This window comes from Trachemys scripta, chromosome 14, assembly GCF_013100865.1.
Source record: "Trachemys scripta elegans isolate TJP31775 chromosome 14, CAS_Tse_1.0, whole genome shotgun sequence".
Lineage (NCBI taxonomy): Eukaryota > Metazoa > Chordata > Testudines > Emydidae > Trachemys > Trachemys scripta.
The window spans coordinates 2,782,895-2,803,004 of record NC_048311.1 but is presented as its reverse complement, the minus strand read 5'-3'; the positions used below and the strand labels follow the sequence as shown (position 1 = coordinate 2,803,004).

The window sequence follows — 20,110 nt, the reverse complement described above, 5'->3', positions numbered from 1 at the left end:
AGAGCTTTATGGGAATAAATTTGCCTCTTTCCCCAGGCTCCTGGAAACAGCCCTGCTCAGAGCAGTGACTCCTGGAGGGACCAGTGGCAGCTACTGTAGGGGGAGGGGCAGGAAACCCCCGAATGGAAAATTCTGCACTAACCTCCACATCAGGGAAATACCCTGTGAGTGAGTGGCTGGTTGGAGACCTGCACCATGGTGGTTTAATTCATTCTCTGATAGAATGTAACTGTGAAGGCTTTCACGATCCCTGTCAGTGTCTTACCCTGCTGGTCATTTTGTCTCAGCGATACCTTGTGGCAGTGAGTTCCCCAGGTTAGGTGTGTACTAGGTGGGGCTGGTCAGAGGCCACCCTGGAAATACTGTTCAGAAAAGTGACTGGTCCAGGCAGAGGAAAAATGAGAGTGGGGAAGGAAGGAAATGGTGGCCAGGGTTTGCTAATGGGGAGAAGGAGGAGAGAATGGGCAGGTGTTTGGAACTGATCACGGCTTTTTTTTTTTCCCCTGCCACTTTGGGCGGCAAAAACCCTGGAGCCAGCCCTGGCTGAGAGGGTCTGTGGGGTGGAGCGTTGTTAGAGGGAGGGAGGGGATTAGGGGTTGTGGGTGTTTGTTTGGGGGTCTGAGCTGTGTGAGGCAGAGGGAGGGAAACACTCAGGGAGTAGGATAAGGGGGTTCAGTGGGTGGAGGATGCAGCAGGGGCTGGAGTCAAAGGGCCTGAATCTCCTTTTCCTTAGACCAGACATAGTCCATTGTAACACCATGGACTTACCCTGTAGAGAGTAATGGGGGAATCAGGCTCCTTGACTGCAATGGAGTTACTCCTGTTTTACATCAGGGTGAGTGAGAGGAAATCAGCCCCATTGACTCCAAAGGAGTTACTTCTAACTTTTCTTAACGTTAGTGTGTTTTCGTGCTGATTTTTTGTGCTCAGATAGAGATCAAACCAGGTCTCAGATCCTCACAGCAGGGAGCATTTCCAGTACTCAAGGGTCACCCCAGCAGCTCTTTGGGGGAAATAAAGTTACAGTGTTATTAGCCAGAGTTTAGCTCTCAGTTGGGCCCTTCAGCCTCAGAACTGCTTGGAGTTGTGCAGAATGAATTACATGGGCACATGCATGGGGAGAGGATGAGCTGGTTGAAAGCTACCAATAAGGTGGAATGTTTTGGCTGGCAAAACTGCATGCCAGCTGGGCACTTTGAGTTGAGATCTAACCCTGAGCAGAAATCTGAAACTAAGAACAGGAGGCATCTGGCTCTGTCTGAAGGTTTTGAATTTTGGGGAAATGTCACCTGAGCACAGCAGGATATTTAAGAGGTGCTGAAACTATTTTTGAAACGTACTTACCTGCTGGGAGGAGAGGATGATGGGTGTGGGAATTTTGGAAGAAGGATTTTTGGGGCAGCAAGGAGAGGGGTGATTATGGGGAAGAGGATGGAAAGGGAGGGTGGGTAGGAGGTGGGTTGGGGGTCAGGAGATGAGGAGGGGTGGGACACTGGTAAGGGGGGACATGAGGGTGAGTGACAGGGGGGCTGGGACAACAGATGGGTTGATGTCCTGTTTCTTTCAGTGTTCAGGGATCTCTATACTCTCTCCCCTCCCCAGCAAAAAGCCACACTTACCTATTAGTTTCAGTTTTGTAAAAGCTAGTAGAGCACCCTGCTGTGTTTCCATCAGCGCTCTCTCAGCCTGTGTGACTGTCTCCTTCTCTGCTGGATCCAGAACTAAAACAAGGGGCAGGACGCCTGACAGGTCCACATTCCCCTCTCTTGTGTGTGTCAATATTGGGGGGAGGGGGCTCTTGATGCATTTCTGGGGGTCCGAGCTCCCTCCCTCTTCCTCTTTTGTGATCTTGGGGGCCTTGACCTTGCCGTTCGGTGCGGCGGAGTGGGGGGAGGGAACTGAGGCTGTCTCCTTAGACACCCCTCCCGATGTTACTAGGGTCTGGAGAAGCGCCTCCCCTTGGGGTGTCAAGCTGTGAAGAGGCAAACAGGGACATGTACCCACAACACACTGAACAGCCTGCTGGCACCTGGGGGATTCATATGAGTGGAGCAGTTCACATCTCTCCGATCAATTGTTTCAGGCTGTACTGTCTTCTGCAAGTGTTTCTCACTCTGCTGAGAACAGCTCAATGAGATGAACAGGCCACTTCCCACCGCTCTGAGCCTGCATTGCTGCAGATGGCTGTGTCCAGCTTTGTGCTGCGCTTACCGAGATGTGGGGGGTGGATGTGAGGGGAACCCAGATTGGCCAAGCAGTGCACAGAATACAGCTCCTTTCCAGAAAAATGTGATGGTTCTTAAAAAAGCCTTTTGCTTCACTCATCATCCATATCCACGGCCACCTACAGCCACCACAGTGACCACTAACTCCTTTCTTTCTTTCTCTTAAAAAATTAGGAAATAAAATGGCTGAAATCTTCATTAACAGAGAGTTACGGTTTCCCAGTAACAGCTCGTGCCTGTCCAGAAGGTCAAGTTCAGCTAAACTCACGCTTCTAACAAGGAAATGCAGATTTGAATTAAATGCCTTCATAATCATAACTTACTTGTCCCTGTGCAATGCCTCACGACACTCATAACACACATGATGTCCTGTGCCTTTCAATGTTTGAGCACTCTCCCCTCCCCAGCACACAGCCTCACTTTCATGTTACTTTCAGTTCTGCAGCTAGAAAAATAAAAAGAGCACAACACCCAGCTGGGTTCCTGTCAGCTTCCTTGGGGTCAGTGTCTATCTCTGCGGGGTGCAAATATAACAGCACACACTTCCACTCTGCCTTGTCACTGGAGCTACCTTCACCTGCCCTGCCCTCAAACACAGCCTGCTCCCCTGATGGAACACCACACCTGTGAAGTTTAACAGCCACTTCATGCCCTTTTACAGCCCCTTCACACCTGCCCACAGGAGATCATCTAAATTTATAAAAAGAACAGGAGTACTTGTGGCACCTTAGAGACTAACAAATTTATTAGAGCATAAGCTTTCGTGGACTACAGCCCACTTCTTCGGATGCATGGATTCCACTCTGTATGCATCCGAAGAAGTGGGCTGTAGTCCACGAAAGCTTATGCTCTAATAAATTTGTTANCTTGTGGCACCTTAGAGACTAACAAATTTATTAGAGCATAAGCTTTCGTGGACTACAGCCCACTTCTTCGGATGCATGGATTCCACTCTGTATGCATCCGAAGAAGTGGGCTGTAGTCCACGAAAGCTTATGCTCTAATAAATTTGTTAGTCTCTAAGGTGCCACAAGTACTCCTGTTCTTTTTGCGGATACAGACTAACACGGCTGCTACTCTGAAATCTAAATTTATACTTCCCTACCCATCATTAAATCCACAGCCTGCTCTCGTATCCCACTTCACTGCTGGCTATACCCATGGCAAGAAGAAACCAGTGCCCTGCTACTGACACAACCTACACAGTTCTGTATTGAACTGATGCAGATGGAACTCTCAAGGAACAGGTGCACCTCTCTCCACTATCACACACATGGGGGGACTCAGACCCAGATCTTGTTATATCACAATCACGGCTCTGTGATGGTCCTCAGCTAATCCCAAAATCTACTCATGTCAAATCACACCTCCACCAATTTGCCCCACCTACAGCCTCCACTATTCAATACAGCTACAGCTAGCACAGTGAATGGAGCTGGAGTGCAGGCAGATAATTCCCAGTGGCTATTGTCAGATCCTGGGGGCAGAGTTAAGGTTATGTGAGCATGTATGTACCTTAACTCTGTATTTCTTGGGTCTCCAAAGTTTAAGTGTTGCTGAACTTTATGCTCTGGTACGGCAAGAGCTATCACTAGGTGACCTCAACTCTGTGTTCACAATTATTTTTTTAATAGATAGATAGATAGATAGATAGATAGATAGATAGATAGATAGATTCTTATATAATTTACACTGGTGTAAACCTAGAGTAACTCCACTGACTTCAGTGAACTTAGTCTGGATTATTACTACTGTGAATATAGAGTTTTTGCATAAAAAGACTGCACATCACATTCCCATGGAGACAATAATGTCATCAGTTGATTATATCTGTAAAGAAGCACAGTATGCAAACATGGTCATGGGAGAAATGTGGAAATTGTATTCTTCTTGAATAACTTCCCTTCAGTCGGTTTCCTCGGGGCACTTTTATCTCCTTCTTCCTCATGCTGTACATGACTGGATTCATCAGTGGAGGCACCACAGAATAGAGAACAGCCACCATGACATCCAGACCTGATGTTGAACTGGAGGTGGGTTTCAGGTAGACAAAGGTACCAGTGCAAAGTAACAAGGAGATCACAATGAGGTGAGGAGGACAAGTGGAGAAGACTTTATGCCAGTCCCGCTCAGAGGGGATTCTCAGCACTGTTTTGAAGATCTGAACATATGACACAATTATAAAAGCAAAGCAGTTTAAGCCTAAGAACAAGAGAAAAGAAGTAACAACAACTTCACCGATGTATGAGTCAGAGCAGGCGATCTTGAGCAGCTGGGGGATTTCACAGAAGAACTGATCCACCATGTTGCCTCCACAAAAGGTTAATGCAAATATGTTCCCAGTCTCCAGAGTAGAAATGGGAATTCCACTGATCCAGGCACTGGCTGCCATTTGGACACCAGCTCTCTTGTTCATTATAGTCTCATAGTGCAGTGGTTGGCAGAGGGCAACATAGCAGTCATAAACCATGATGGTGAGAAAAGCAAAGTCAGCCACAGTGAAGAAAATGAAGAGAAAAACTTGGGCTACTCATCTAGTGTAAGAAATCGACCTGCTATTCAATAGGGAAGTGAGCATGGACTTGGGGACGGAGACGAAGATGGATCTGAGGTCTAGTATGGACAAATTCATCAGGAAAAAGTACAGGGCGGTATGAAGATGGTGTTCGACGACTACAAGGATAATAACAAGGAGATTTCTCACCAGGGCTGCCAGGTAAATCCCTAGAAACACCACAGAGTGTAATATCTACAGCTCCTGAACCTAAAACAATCCCAGGACAAGGAAGTCAGGCTTGGTGGTTTGGTTGGACATTTTCTTTCTCAGTACATCATGGGCTGCTGTGGAAGGAAGGGCAAGGGCAATGGTCAGGCTAGAGCGCTCATGCCTCCTCACCTCTGACAATGACACCACTAGTGAGGAGCATTGTCACACCAGTGTAAATTGCCACAGTTCCCTTACATTTACTGTGTCCCTTTCCATGATCTGAGGATCTGGTCCATGATGAGGCTTGATAAAATGCAGTGTAAATATGGAACAAGTTACATCCCAATCCCAACGATTTTAGGAATGATGGTCATCCTATTGCTACAATGGAGAGCTATTTGAGGAGAGAGGAATAAGGCTACATCTACACTACAAAATAGGGAGAGTGATTCCCAGATCGCATACACTACCTGCAATAGCTTGACGACAGCTAGCACAAGTCTGAAAAGTAGTATAGCCATGGTAGCATGGGAATCTGTGCCGAATACATACCCCCAGGGTTCAGGTGGGTTTGTACTCAGTATGGCTAAGCCATGCTGCCAATCCTGCTATCGCAGCTACACTGCTATTTATACTCGTCGAGCTAGGGTGAGTACATGTATGCAAGCTGGTGATTCACAGCCCTAGCTTGCTGAGTACACATAGCCTAAAAGAGTTTGGCTAATTTAACCTTTATAAATACATCAAGGGAGTAAACATGCGGAAGGGAGCAGAGCTATTGATGCTAAAGGACAATATCAGCACAAGAAGGAATGGGGATAAATTGGCCAGGAGTAAATTCAGCTTGGAAATGAGAAGAAGGTTTGTCCCCATCAGAGGAGGGAAGATCTGGAACAGCATCCGAATAGGAGCAGTTGGGGACAAAACTTAACTGGTGTTAAGACGGGGTTGGATCAGTTTTTGACGGGGATTATATGACTGGGTTGAGAGTGAGAGCAGGGGATTGGACTCAATGATCCAAGTCCCTTCTAGTCAGTTTTTCTTAGGACAAACAGCAAGGTAACAACATGGACAGGAAATTTCCAAACCACCAGCAATGCCTGATTCATTCTTCCTAGGGAAACACAACACAGACACACACAGCGTGCCGAGCGCCAGCTCATCTGTGATGATTCCACACTGAGTTCTGTGTAGAGACGGCCTGCTACCTGCTTACAGATTGATTCATGGCTGCAAATACCAGCTGCACTTGTGTCTCTGTGTGATGATGGGCTAGGAGCATCCCTCTGTTGCTGCTCTGTTTTATCTTTCCCTTTCTACCTTCATTTCTGTGCCCTGCGAGTCAGTGGCAATCAGGAGACTTGGGTTCTGTTCTTGACTCTGCCACTGACTGCTGGGTGACCTTGGGCAGTCACTTACCCTCCCTGTGCCTCTGTTTCCTCTCCCGCCTTTCTCTGCGTTGTCTACTAAGGACTGTGATCTCGGTTAGAGAGGGGCTGTGTTTTATGATGTGTATTGTGGAAGCAGAGAAAGAACTGACAGGAAGGGGGTGCAATGCATGACAGTTCGTTAGCAAGAGTTAGGCTAACTGTAACCCTAATAACGCGAGATTTGTAGAAGCGAGGAATGTGTGAGGCGAGTGGGAAAGAACTGTGTGAGAAGTTGCTGCGACCTTGTGTAGATAATATGGAATGTAGACTAAGAGTCTACATTAGTGAGCAAAACAAGATATCAGATTCATCTATGTATAAACAAAATGCAGTTGTTGCTTATTATTGTCTGTAACAAAAGGTATAAATGCTTTCTGTAATTGTTTACCTGTTGAGAGACCTGCGTAGCTCTCTCCCTCTGCGCAGTTGTGAGAGTTAATAAAGCATCTGACTTACTGTACCCAAACAGTGAGAACTCTGTTTTTCTCTGACAGTATGTTCTGTGCACCTGTTTACAGCATTGGTGTTCAGCTGGCAGCAGTGTGGGACAGAGGATATGGGGTGCGAGCAGGAGATCTTCCTTCTATCCTCCTTGACCCTCTCTGTGTCTTGAGCAGGACTGAGATAGAGAGGCTTCAGACTGTTGGCACATCTCTGAATCATAGAATATCAGGGTTGGAAGGGACCTCAGGAGATCATCTAGTCCAACCCCCTGCTCAAAGCAGGACCAATCCCCAGACAGATTTTTGCCCCAGATCCCTAAATGGCCCTCTCAAGGATTGAATTTACAGCCCTGGGTTTAGCAGGCCAATGCTCAAACCACTGAGCTATCCCTCCACCCATCTCAGTTTACAAGTGCTAGTGTGTATAAAACACAATCTGCGGGCTTTGCTGCTTGCTTGTATTTTACCGTGCCATAAGTATTCCTTTGAAACAGAAATAAACACGGTTGCAATAGAACAACTAGGTTTGAAATTGCTGTATTATTAAAAATAATAATGTTCCCACCTTTCTTTAAAGCTTAGTTTCCAATTTGGGGTGGTCAAAGATTTTCCGTCCATTTTTTTCCCCCAAAAATGCGATTTTGAACTAAACAAATATGTTCAGGGAAAGAGTATTCTCTACTTAGCAAAAACCTATTTATTTATTTATTTGGAAAACTGAAAACCAAAATTTTCTTCTGTTCTTAACTTAATATTTCCAGGTAATAATAGTAATTAGATAAAAACAAATACATTTTTGGTTGACAAATACTGAAAAAAATTCTGATTTCAGGCTTTGATACAAAGTCGAAATTTCGCACTGATTTTTTTCTGACTGGGTCTAGATGTCTGACTTAATTGACAGCTGAAGTCTTCAAGGGTTCAAATTGTAATTTATGTTTAGGGTCTTACATTTCTCTGTATATTAATCCACAACAGTATTTTACAGAAATAGTGAACTTACTGTGCTGGTCACTGTGGATTTTTTCCCATCTTGCGATTCATTCGATCCTCCAGCACCAGGATTCTTTGGTCTTTATTTCCTAAGGGCTTGCAGGACTCACTCCCTGAAGCCCTGCACAGCTCAGAAGCTGAGGCCCAGAGGCAAAAGTTCATAAATTAATGGATTTCAAGGCAAAAGGTACCATTATGATCCCCTTGTCTGACCCCTGCATGGCAGAGGCCCTAGTGTAAGCGGGGGAATGGTCCCGCTATTGTGGGGAACTTTCCTGCCTTCTGCACTACCCCGGTGAAGTGGGCTAGCGAAAGGATCTGAGTCCTCGCTTCCACTTCCTCTACCCAGAGGCCTCCCTGCCCTTGAGGGCTCCCCTTCCACTTTCCTGTCTGGCAGAGTTCTCATAACCCCAACAAGGCTGGGCCCAGGATTCCTGGGGGACTCAATCCCCAACCCTGCTGTGGTCACCTAGGGCAGGGGCTAGGGTGTCCCCACTTCGGGGTACTCTCTCTGCACTGGGCACTGACCCACTGATTATTCCATACAATTTAAAACAAATACAAGTTGTTTAATTAACAATTAATCTAAAGAAAAGAATTAGGAAAAATGGGAAAGGTTGAAGGAAATACATCACCCTGCTCTGTGGCAGGGAACATCACAAACAGTGTCTCTGGACATCAGGGCACTTTGCAGTCTGTTCCTTGTAGGTCCCAGATTTTCTTCTCAGGCCCTGGCTGTGCTGCAGGTATGATGCAGGTTGGACACTTGCAATGGTGGTGGCCACACACCTCCGGGCTTTGAGTGGTGGGACCCTTCTTCCCAGCCTCAGCCCCCCGTCAGGTTACGGTCCCCCTCCTGGTCTGGCCTGCAAGGGCCCTTGTCTGGAGGTGTCTTTCTGTGCTGGGCCCTTTGCCCAAGGTCCCGCCTTGGCTGGCCCCACTTGCTCACCACACCTGGCTCTGGTGGCTGCAGCTCTGCTCCCAGCACAGGATCTGCTCTCCCTGGGCTACGTCTCTGGCTCTGTGGCTGCGCCTCTGGCCCCTCTGGATCTGGCACGGTTTTGCTCCCCAGCTCAGCTTGGGCCCCTGCTTTCTCCTTACCTCAGCCCCACTCAGTCTGACCCAGGCAATTCCAACTCACACGGAGGACGGGACCCACCCTGGCCTCCTGTCATGCTGATAAGCCTGCCCGCCCTGTCAATCAGGCTGACCCGGAGCACTGGCCTTTCGCCATTGTTCCTGGGGACTGTCAGTCTCAGGGTCCTAATTTCCCAATGACCCTTCCCCTTTTAGTGCTGGGAGCTAGCCAACCAAAACACCCCCACTGAATGTTAGTAAGGGGCAACAGTCTCCTTACACTAGGATCTCCCGCCGGTACCCTGACTCCACCCTATCTTCTGTGTTACCTGTAGGCCAGGATTACAAAGAGATTTGGGCACCTACAGATGGAGACAAGCACCCAGTAGGATTTATCAACACTCCTAAGTGAGCTAGTTGGCTAAATCCCATGAACATTCAATGAGAGTTAGGTGCCTAACCTGCTTAGGGGGTATTGAAAATCCCAATAGGCATCTATATCTATATATAGGTGCCTAAACCAATTTGTAATCTAGCCCTGTGTCTATCTTGTTACTTCCAAGGGCTGGGCTTTTCTTGAATCTCAGAAAATGAAGGGTGGGATTCGCAAAGGAACCTAAGGAAGTAAGGCATGTACATCTTGTTTGCCTAACTCCCTTACACTCCCTTGAGAATTCCAGTCTAAAATGATAACAAGTACAGCTAGGCAGCAGGGGCTAGAGAGGTGATCAAGACAATACAGCTCCTGTGATCTAAGCCTAGATATGCAAATAAATTACCTCAAATCTCTGTTCCTTGGTTTCTCCAACTGTGACATGAGGGTTACTTACAGGGAGTGGATAGGTAATTCACATGGAGACATTTATTTAGACCTGATCCACAATTTGTTTTCTCCATGTAGATACTTACAGACGTTTATCAAGTCATCCCTGTACCTTCTCTTTGTCAAGCTAGCTGTTAATTTATTTATTTTTGATGGAAAATAGGGTTTTCAGCTAAACAATTTTTTTCTCCAAATCAGACAGTTGTCTTGGAAACTGTTTATCATTCTTGTAAAACTGAACATTTTAAAAAGAAATGTTTAGTTTTCAGCTGAATTTTTTTGACTGTCAGAAACTGTAGGAGAGGGAAAAAATCACTTTTAGGGTTTACAGTGAAAATTCAAAATTTTCCAGGGAAAAAAAAAATCTGACCAGCATCAGATATTTTAATTAAATTGATATCAAATATCTAAAAGAGATCAGATTGTAATTTCATATTTATATTCTTATATTTCCCCTATATATTAATCCCCCCAAATATATAACTGCAATACCAAACTTACTGTGCTGGTCTTAGTGGAATTTGTCTCAGCTTGTGATGCAGTTGATTCTCAAGCATCAGAATTGTTTACTCATTATCTATCTATCTATCTATCTATCTATCCATCTATCTGTCATGCACCCATCACTATGTTATCCAACTGCCATTGCCCTGTCCTTTCCTGGGTGTCCTGAGTTGCTGGGTCTCTCTACAGTTCCTAGCAGATGGGGATCCACTCCACAGAGGGGCACTCCCTTTTCCCCACATTGGGCAGATTTGGCCGAGAGGCGATGGACTAAACAGGATCAGGGACTGAAAGACTCCCTGCAGTTTTCAAGCTGATCCCGGCATGTGCAGGCTTCAAACACAGTCACAGCCCAGGCTGTACCTGTTCTGGGGCTAAATAGCTGAATCTGGTCTCCAGGGCTGTGAGCCCAGCTCTGATCTCACCTCTGCGCAAAGCACCCTAACAACGTGCTCTAACTGACCCAAACGCCATAGAGGGGGAACACACATCCCACCATGGATCTCACATGATGGCAGATTGCCTGTCAGGACCCTTGGCTAAAAACAAGGCAGGGCTGAGGCACAAAGGGTGTTACAAAGCCTGTGCAGATCTTAATATATATTTGTTGCACTGACATGTGACCTACAATAGCTAAGAACCCAGTGGCACCAGAACCTCAGCTAGCCTGGAATAGCCTGTTCCTTCATTAACTCCACAGAATTACCTGTGTGTGAGCAGACATGTTTTTCTCCTTCATTGCAGGAGTAGCTCTTGGGATGCAGCCACCAGAGAAACCCACAGCTCAGTCTTTCCCGGGTGTTTGGCCCCCCTCCTCCCACAGTGGCTGTGCAGAGAAGCCAGGTAGGGACTTTCGGACTAAACCATTTCCGCAGAAGGGGCTTATTTTGTGTAAACAGCAAGCTGAGACCCTTTTTGGCGCATTTTGGGATACCAGACTATAGTCAAAATATTTTGTAGTGAATTTTGTCTTTATCCCTCAAGAGCAAGATCGATTTTGCGCAGCCTCACCTCCTAGTCCTTCCCCCCTTCTCTACAATCATAGAATCATAGAATATTTGGGTTGGAAGAGACCTCAGCCTTAGGCTGTTATCAAATCCTGCCTCACTCTTCTCTTATGCAGACTAAGGGCTGGTCCACACTAACCCCCCCCACTTCGAACTAAGATACGCAACTTTAGCTACGTGAATAAAGTAGCTGAAGTTGAAGTATGTTAATTCAAACTTACCGCGGGTCCACACGCGGCAGGCAGGCTCCCCCGTCGACTCCGCGTGCTCCTCTCGTGGAGCAGGCGTACCGGCATCGACGGCGAGCACTTCCGGGATCGATTTATCGCGTCTAGACAAGACGCGATAAATCGATCCCAGAAGATTGATTGCTTACCGCTGGACCCGGAGGTAAGTATAGACGTACCCTAAATAACCCCAAGTTCCCTGAGCCTCTCCTTGTAAGTCATGTGCCCCAGCTCCCTAATCATTTTCATTGCCCTCCGCTGGACTCTTTCCAATTTGTTCACATCCCTTCTGTAGTGGGGGGACCAAAGCTGAACGCAATACTCCCGGTATGGCCTCACCAGTGCCGAATAGAGGGGAATAATCACTTCCCTCAATCTGCTGGCAATGCTCCTACTAATACAGCCCAATATGATGTTGGCCTTCTGGGCAACAAGGGCACACTGCTGACTCATATCCAGCTTCTCGTCCACTGTAATCCCCAGGTCCTTTTCTGCAGAACTGCTGCTTAGCCAGTTGATCCCCAGACAGTAGCTGTGCATGGGATTCTTCCTTCCTAAGTGCAGGACTCTGCACTTGTTCTTGTAGAATCTCATGACCTTTTTTTTGGCCCAATCCTCCAATTTGTCTAGGTCTATCTCTACCCTCCAGCGTGCCTACCTCTCCCCCCAGCAAAGTGTCATCTGCGAACTTGCTGAGGGTGCAATTCATCCCATCATCCAGATCATTAATAAAAATGTTGAACAAAACTGCCCCCAGGACCGATCCCTGGAGACCTCCGCTTGATACCGGCTGCCAACTAGACATGGAGCCATTGATTACTACCCGTTGAGCCCAACAAGCTAGCCAGCTTTCTATCCACCTTATAGTCCATTCATCTATTCCATACTTCTTTAATTTGCTGGCAAGAATACTGTGGGAGACCATAACAAAAGATTTGCTAAAGTCAAGATATTTCACATCCATGGTTTTCCCCATATCCACAGAGCCAATTAGCTCATCATAGAAGGCAATCAGGTTGGTCAGGCATAACTTGGCCTTGGTGAATCCATGTTGACTGTTCCCAATCACCTTCCTCTCCTCCAAGTGCTTCAAAATGAATTCCTTGAGAATCTGCTCCATGATTTTGTCGGGGACTGAAGTGAGACTGACTGTAGTCTGTAGTTCCCTGAGTTCTCTTTCTTCCCTTTTTAAAATATGGGCACTCTATTTGCCTTTTTCCAATCATCCAGGACCTCCCGCAGTCGCCACGAATTTTCAAAGATAATGGCCAATGGCTCTGCGATCACATCAGCCAACTCCCTCAGCACCATTGGATGCATTAGATCTGGACCCACGGACTTGTGCATGTCCAGCTTTTCTAAATAGTTCTTAACTTGTTCTTTCACCACTGAAGGCTACTCACCTCCTCCCCATACTTTGTTGCCCAGTGCAGCAGTCTGGGAACTGACCATGTCTGTGAAGAAGAAGGCAAAAAAAGCATTGAGTACTTCAGCTTTTTCCACATCATCTGTCACTAGGTTGCCTACCCCATTCAGTAAGGGTCCTACTCTTTCCCATACCTTCTTCTTGTTGCTAACATACCTGTAGAAACCCTTCTTGTTACCTTCACATCCCTTGCTAGCTGCAACTCTGATTGTGCCTTGGCCTTCCTGATTACACCCCTGCATGCTCTAGCAATATTTTTATACTCCTCCCTAGTCATCTGTCCAAATTTCCACTTCTTGTTAGCTTCCTTTTTGAGTTTAAGCTCACCAACGATTTCACTGTTAAGCCAAGCTGTTCGCCTGCCATATTTGCTATTCTTAATGAACATTGGGATGGTTTGTTCCTGCACCCTCAATAAGGCTTCTTTAAAATACGGCCAGCTCTCTTGGACTCCTTTCCCCCTCATGTTATTCTCCCAGGGGATCCTGTCCATCAGTTCCCTAAGCGAGTCTAAGTCTGCTTTTCTGAAGTCCAGGGTCTCCATATTTTGCTACTCTCCTTTCTTCCTTTTGTCAGGATCCTGAACTCAACCATCTCATGGTCACTGCTCCCTGGGTTGCCAGCCACTTCTACTTCCCCGACCAACTCTTCCTTCTTTCTAAGCAGCAGGTCAAGAGGAGCACAGCCCCTAGTGGGTTCCTCCAGCACTTGTACCAGGAAGTTGTTCCAAACATTCTCCAAAAACTTCCTGGATTGTCTGTGCATTGGTCTATTGCTCTCCCAGCAGATGTCAGTGTGATTGAAGTCCACAAGGTCCTGTGATCTGGAAACTTCAGTTAGTTGTCCGAAGAAAGCCTGGTCTACCTCATGCTTGTGATTCCGTGGTCTATAGCACACGCCCACCATGACATCACGCTCGTTGCTCTCTCCTCTAAACTTAACCCAAAGACTCTCACCAGGCTTTTCTCTAGTTTCATACCGGAGTTCTGAGCAGTCATACCGCTCTCTTACATACAATGCAATTCTTCCACCTTTCCTCCTGTACCTGTCCTTCCTGAACAGTTTATACCCATCCATGACAGTGCTCCAGTCATGTGAACTGTCCCACCAAGTTTCTGCTATTCCAATCACATCATATGTCCTTGATTGTGCCAGGACTTCATGTCATTATCAGATTAAATTAATCTATGGGCACAATTTAATTTGGTGCCTGAATGGGAAATGAGTTCTTCTGAGCTGGCCTCTGGGCATAAAGAATAAGTTACATTCCATGTGCAGCACTGGATGAGTTGATTTTTTACCTGCTGTGAAGCACCAAGTATTGGCTATTGCCCAGAGCCACCAAGTATGTCAGTGGCAAAACCAAAAAACAAGTCCCATGAGAGCTAGATGCATAATAGCTTGGAGGACCTGGGCCTGGAGCAAGTTCTGAATTCCTATCTACTGCATGAACTTGCTTAGAATCCCTTGAAAATAAAAGCCCAAATATGTAATTTTTTGCACAATTCTGGAGTCCTTTCAGGATGCAGAATAAAAGCAACATTTGAAAATGTGACTCAAAATAATTATTGCAAATTTAGTTTTAAAATTAACGAAACAGCAAATACAAATGTTAAAGAACCCCTAAAATCAACTGGACTTGGCATGTGAAGAAATGATGCATTCTAGGTATCACATTTCCATGGACTAAAATCTCACCATCTTAGGAGCTGCGGGAAATAATGGAGTAAGATATAGTCATAAAAAATCTTTGCTAAATAATTTTTAATAAGGAGTACTTATAAGAAAATCATGATGTGGACAAAGACAATCATTAACAGGAAAAGAAGCACAATCATTTTCATAGATTATTTGTTATCTAGCTAGCTATCATAATTCACAATCAAATAGAAATCTATCATTATGACTAAATGAGGTTGTGTGTTAAGAGAAGAAATGGTCATATCTGTCTGTCTCTCTGTCTAATCACATGATCTGTTTTTGTCTGTCATATATATAGTTTACAGAACCATGCACAAAGATGGTATTATAATACTAATAACTTTGAGATCCTTTCTCACTTGGAGGTGAGTAGATCTATATGGGATAGTGTATAGAACACCAGATCAGTGCATGCAGATCAATGCATGCAGCCCTGGCTGGGATGATTTAGTTGGTGTTGGTCCTCCTTTGAGCAGGGGATTGGATTACATGCCCTCCTGAGATCTATTCCAACCTTAATATTCTATGATTCTATGGTTCTGTGGATGGCACATTTCCACTTACACCAAGGCTAGAACAAAATGAACCCAAACAAGTAACTTACACCAGTGTTTATGTCACTACTGAGTGGAGCCCAGAGAATTTGGGCTAAAACCTCATCAGTATTAAATTGGTGATGTCAATGTGTCTACTCTACGTTGGTGCTGGTTTAGATGAGTTGCTATATCAGACTCTTACATATATGTCACACTCACTTTCTCCAGAAGTCTGTCAGCCAATTCTGGATCCTTCTGTATATATGCTATTGGCCAAAGCCTAATTTTTTTGAAGTGAGGGGCTAAACCTCAGTGAATTCAATGGGATCCAAATTTGGCCTTATTGTCCCGAGTTAGATTTTCTGTAGAAAACACTGGAAAAAGTTTCTCTTCAAAACAGGCTTTGTACCATAGCAAGAATGACACATTTCTTACATAGAGGAGATTGGTGAGATACTTTTATTGGACCACCTTCTCTTGGTGAGAGGAATAAGCTTTTGAGCTACATGGACCTCTTCTTTGGGTTAAAATAATAAAAGACAGCTACCTGAGGCTTTTTCTCCCCTAACACATCATTAATAATACAACCCTTTATCATTGTGGGGAGCAAACCTTCAGCTCACTCAGAAAACCCCATCAAAGAGATGACATATGAGCACTCTCAAGAGAAGGCAAACATTGAAAATACTGTCTAAGAAAACACTTGCCATCTCTCCAGGCCATCCCACCTGCAAATCCACCTGGAAGAAAGAAACAAATAAAAACAAGAAACATATGTGACGGGTTGGATCACAGAAACCCCCTTGGGAGCTGCCACCCAATGTGCAAAGACTACCCCTGCTTCTGTTTTTCCTGCCAGCTCAGGACTCCAGCACCCTGTCTTGCTGAGCCAGACGCTCCCGTCTGGCTCCAGACACAGACCCAGGGTCTGAATCACTTGTCCCAAAGCTGCAAGTTTACCTGAAAACAGCTCGCAGTAGCATGCTTGTCTTTAGCACTCAGATGCCCAACTCCCAATGGGGTCTAAACCCAGATAAATCTGTTTTACCCTGCATAAAGCTTATGCAGGGCAAACTCATAAATTGTTTGCCCTCTATAACACTGATAGAGAGATATGCACAGCTGTTTGCTCCCCCAGGTATTAATACATACTCTGAGTGAATTACTAAATAAAAAGTGATTTTATTAAATACAGACAGTAGGATTTAAGTGGTTCAAAGTAGTAACAGACAGAACAAAGTAAGTCACCAAGCAAAATAAAATAAAATGCGCAAATCTATGCCTAATCAAACTAAATACAGATAATCTCACCCTCAGAGATGTTTCAGTAAGTTTTTCTCAGACTGGACACCTTCCAGGCCTGGGCACAATTCTTTCCCCTGGTACAGCTCTTGTTGCAGCTCAGGTGGTAGCTAGGGGATTCTTCATGATGGCTTCTCCCCTTCTCTGTTCTCTTCCCCCCTTTATATATCTTTTGCATAAGGCGGGAACTCTTTGTCTCTCTGGGTTTCCACCCCCCCTCACTGGAAAAGCACCAGGTTAAAGATGGATTCCAGTTCAGGTGACATGATCACATGTCACTGCAAGACTTCATTACTCACTTGCCAGCACACACATATACAGGAAGACTCACAGGTAAATACAGCCATCTGCAGACAATGGGAGTCATCAAGATTCCAAACCATCATTAATGGTCCACACTTTACACAATTACAATAGGCCCTCGGAGTTACATTTTATATTTCTAGTTTTGGATACCAGAGTGGTACATTTATACAAATCAGATGATCACACTCAGTAGATTATAAGCTTTGGAATGATACCTTACAAGAGACCTTTTGCATGAGGCATATCCCAGTTACTTACATTCACTTATTACCATATTTTCTCTAAAACTATCTCAGTTACATTATATTGACCTATTATCAAGTTTTTATAAAACCATATAGACTGCACAACGTCACAACATAAACTAAACATTTGACAAAAAAATAAAAATAAAACCCAAAGAACAAATGAATTGATACCTCAGTCAGAGTTATTATCCTGAAAAATAAGAAGAGCCAGAGAACCCAGTAGGGACTTTGCTGTGGCTACTGATTTTATGTGCAAGATTATCACATAGAATGGTGATGGCTAGCAGTAGATAGATAGATAGATAGATAGATAGATATGTAAGCAGAGTCAGGATGAGCTCTACCCTGACATCTGGTGGTGAATTATGGCAAGGGTGGAAAAGAACTTCAGGGGCTGATCTTGTTTGCATAGGCACACCCACCTGCCTAGCCTGGGACAACAACAACTGAAAATGGTTATTTTGTCTGGTGTGGGATCCCCAGTTTCTCTGTTATTGGGGCAGGAAGAATAAAGTGTTGTTACCCTGATTCTGTGAATCAAGGCCAGTGGAACTGTTGTATGACAGAGGGACTCACCAGTAACTAAGTAGCACTCGCTAGACAAGGGGCATGGGTTACAAAACATAGTGAATTGAGAGAGGTTGGGGACAGGTATGTATACCTGATTGTATGGGTGCCTTTTGAGGGCCTGGAACACCAATTATACTGTTAAATAGCAGAGCTAAGTTTGCTTCCATTAAGAATCTAGTTAGAAATTGCTGAACTGAAGTCACTTTGGGCCAATGGTGCACAAGCACTGGGGCTCCCCTACTACAAGCTGAAATCACTAAGAGCTGAAATCACTAAAAGAGCTAAAATTGCTGAGCTGAGATCACTGAGTGCTGTGTTAAACAGTGGGGGAGCCTGAAAAAATATTGCTAAGCAGCTGGCAGAGCCGAGCAGTTTGTGGGCTGGTTGGAGCAGCCCACGGAACAGCGAGCAGCGCAGATCGGAGCTGAGCCATTTGCGGGGGCAGCTGGAGTGGTTCATGGGACGGCTGGTGGAGTGGAGCGGCTGGCAGAGCTTAGCAGTTTGTGGGACGGTTGGAGCAGTCCACGGAACGGGGAGCAGAGCGGAGCAGTTTGCGGGGGCGGCTGGAGGAGCGGCGCAGTGCGGCACGGCTGGTAAAGCGGAGCCATTCGTGGTGAAGTCTGCAGCAGAACTGCACGGAGAGATGGGTCAGTCGGCCTCAGACCACATAAAGTGCCTCTTAACATCCTGTGTGCCCCCCACATTTCCGCCCAGGCTGGGGGGGTAAAACTCCACAGATAAACTTTTGAACTCTGGGGCGGCACTGACCAGGGACAGAGACTTTGGGGTTGTTGGACTTTGGGGTGATTGGACTTAAGACCCTGAGGGGAAAAGGACACTGCCAAACTTACTTGAAGGTGGGTCTTTTGCTCATGGTTTGTGTTATGAATCCTGTTTCTGGTGTTTCCCGAACATAATGTCACATTGTTTCCCTCCTTTATTAAAAGCCTTTTGCTACACTCAGAGGAGAAGTATTGCCTCCTAGAGGCGCCCAGAGGGGTGGTATGTAATTGTCCCAGGTCAATGGGTGGGGGCTCAAGCTGGTTTTGCATTGCGTTATTGAAACGGAACCCCTAGATACTGAACCCGGCCCTTGTTGCTGCCAACTCAGAGGGGCAGAAGGGTTACAGATAGATAGATAGATAGATTCCGATTTTAAATTCATTGATGTAAACCTCTAGTAACTACTTTTTTTCTTGATTTAAGTTTGTCTGGATTTTTATTAGTGTAAATACTCAATACTGCATAAACTGATTGCACAGTATGTTATCATGAAGGCAGTAATGTCATCAGATGATTATATTTATAAAGAAACACAGAGTAAAATTGTGATCAGTGGCGAAATATAGACATTTTATTCTTCCTGAATAACCTCCAACCTATCAGTTTATTCAGTGCATCTTTCATGTCCTTGTTTCTGAAGCTGTAGATGACCGGATTCATTATTGGGGGCATTACGGAATAGAGAACAGCCACCAAGAGATTCAGATCTGAGGTTGAGTTGGAGGTGGGTTTCAGGAAGGCAAAGGTGCCAGTGAAAAGGAATAAGGAGACCACAATGAGGTGAGGGAGGCAGGTGGAGAACGCTTTATGCCGGCCCTGCTCAGAAGGGATTCTCAGCACTGCTTTGTAGATCTGAACATATGACACAATTATAAAAGCAAAGCAGATTGAAAATAAAGGCACACTAAGAGAAATAACAACAACTTCACCGAGGTGTGAGTCAGAGCAGGCAAGGTGGAGGAGCTGGGGGATTTCACAGAAGAACTGATCCACCATGTTGCCTCCACAGAAGGATATCGCAAACGTGTTCCCAGTGTGCAATACAGAGTTGAGAATACCACTGATCCAGGCACTGGCTGTCATTTGAACGAAAGCTCTCCTAGTCATCACCATCTCATAGTACAGTGGTTGGCAGATGGCGACGTATCGGTCATATGCCATGATAGTCAGTAAGGCAAAATTTGCTGAAGCAAAGAATATGTAAAAAAAGACTTGGGCAACACATCCAGAATAAGAAATTGATCTGGTGTTCGTGAGGGAATTGGCCATGGATTTGGGGATGGTGACAGAGATGGAGCCGAAGTCTAGGATGGACAGATTCATCAGGAAGAAGTACATGGGGGAGTGAAGGTGGTGGTCGAGGGCTATGGCTGTGAGGATGAGAAGGTTCCCCAGCAGGGATGCCAGGTAAAGCAGTAGAAACACCACAAAGTGTAAAATCTGCAATTCCCGAACGTCAGAGAATCCCAGGAGAAGAAATTCGGTCACGGTGGTTTGGTTGGACATTTTCTTCTTCAGTACACTGTGTGATGGCTGTGCAGGGAATGAGAAGGACAATGGTCAGGATTAGAGTGAGAGAAACAATTGCTCTGATTCCCCTTTCTCTAATATCTCATTATATGAATCTCAAAGGTGCACAGAACTCATCACTTACAACGACTAGGTGTTGTTAGTACTCCTCAGCTCTGATAATCCATCAGTCATATTATCATACTAGTACAACCTCCTTTAAACTCAACAGAGCATCACTTTACATGATCTGAGGATTTGGCCCAAGGTGTGGCTTGATAAATGCAGTATGA

General features: G+C 45.4%; 2 protein-coding genes across 2 annotated transcripts; both read right to left on the bottom strand.

The window, feature by feature from the left end:
- Positions 1–4,041: 4,041 nt before the first annotated feature.
- LOC117887556 (olfactory receptor 14A16-like) lies at positions 4,042–4,695 on the bottom strand. The gene has a single exon (XM_034790204.1). The coding sequence runs from the start codon at positions 4,693–4,695 to the stop codon at positions 4,042–4,044; it is 654 nt and encodes a 217-aa protein (XP_034646095.1).
- A 14,162-nt stretch (positions 4,696–18,857) lies between these two features.
- LOC117887554 (olfactory receptor 14A16-like) lies at positions 18,858–19,814 on the bottom strand. The gene has a single exon (XM_034790203.1). It carries the CDS (start codon positions 19,812–19,814, stop codon positions 18,858–18,860), a length of 957 nt encoding a protein of 318 aa, XP_034646094.1.
- Between the last annotated feature and the right edge of the window lie 296 nt (positions 19,815–20,110).

Coding starts and splice junctions, on each gene's coding strand:
- LOC117887554 (XM_034790203.1), bottom strand. CDS start 19,814: ATGTCCAACCAAACCACCGTGACCGAATTTCTTCTCCTGGGATTCTCT.
- LOC117887556 (XM_034790204.1), bottom strand. CDS start 4,695: ATGGTTTATGACTGCTATGTTGCCCTCTGCCAACCACTGCACTATGAG.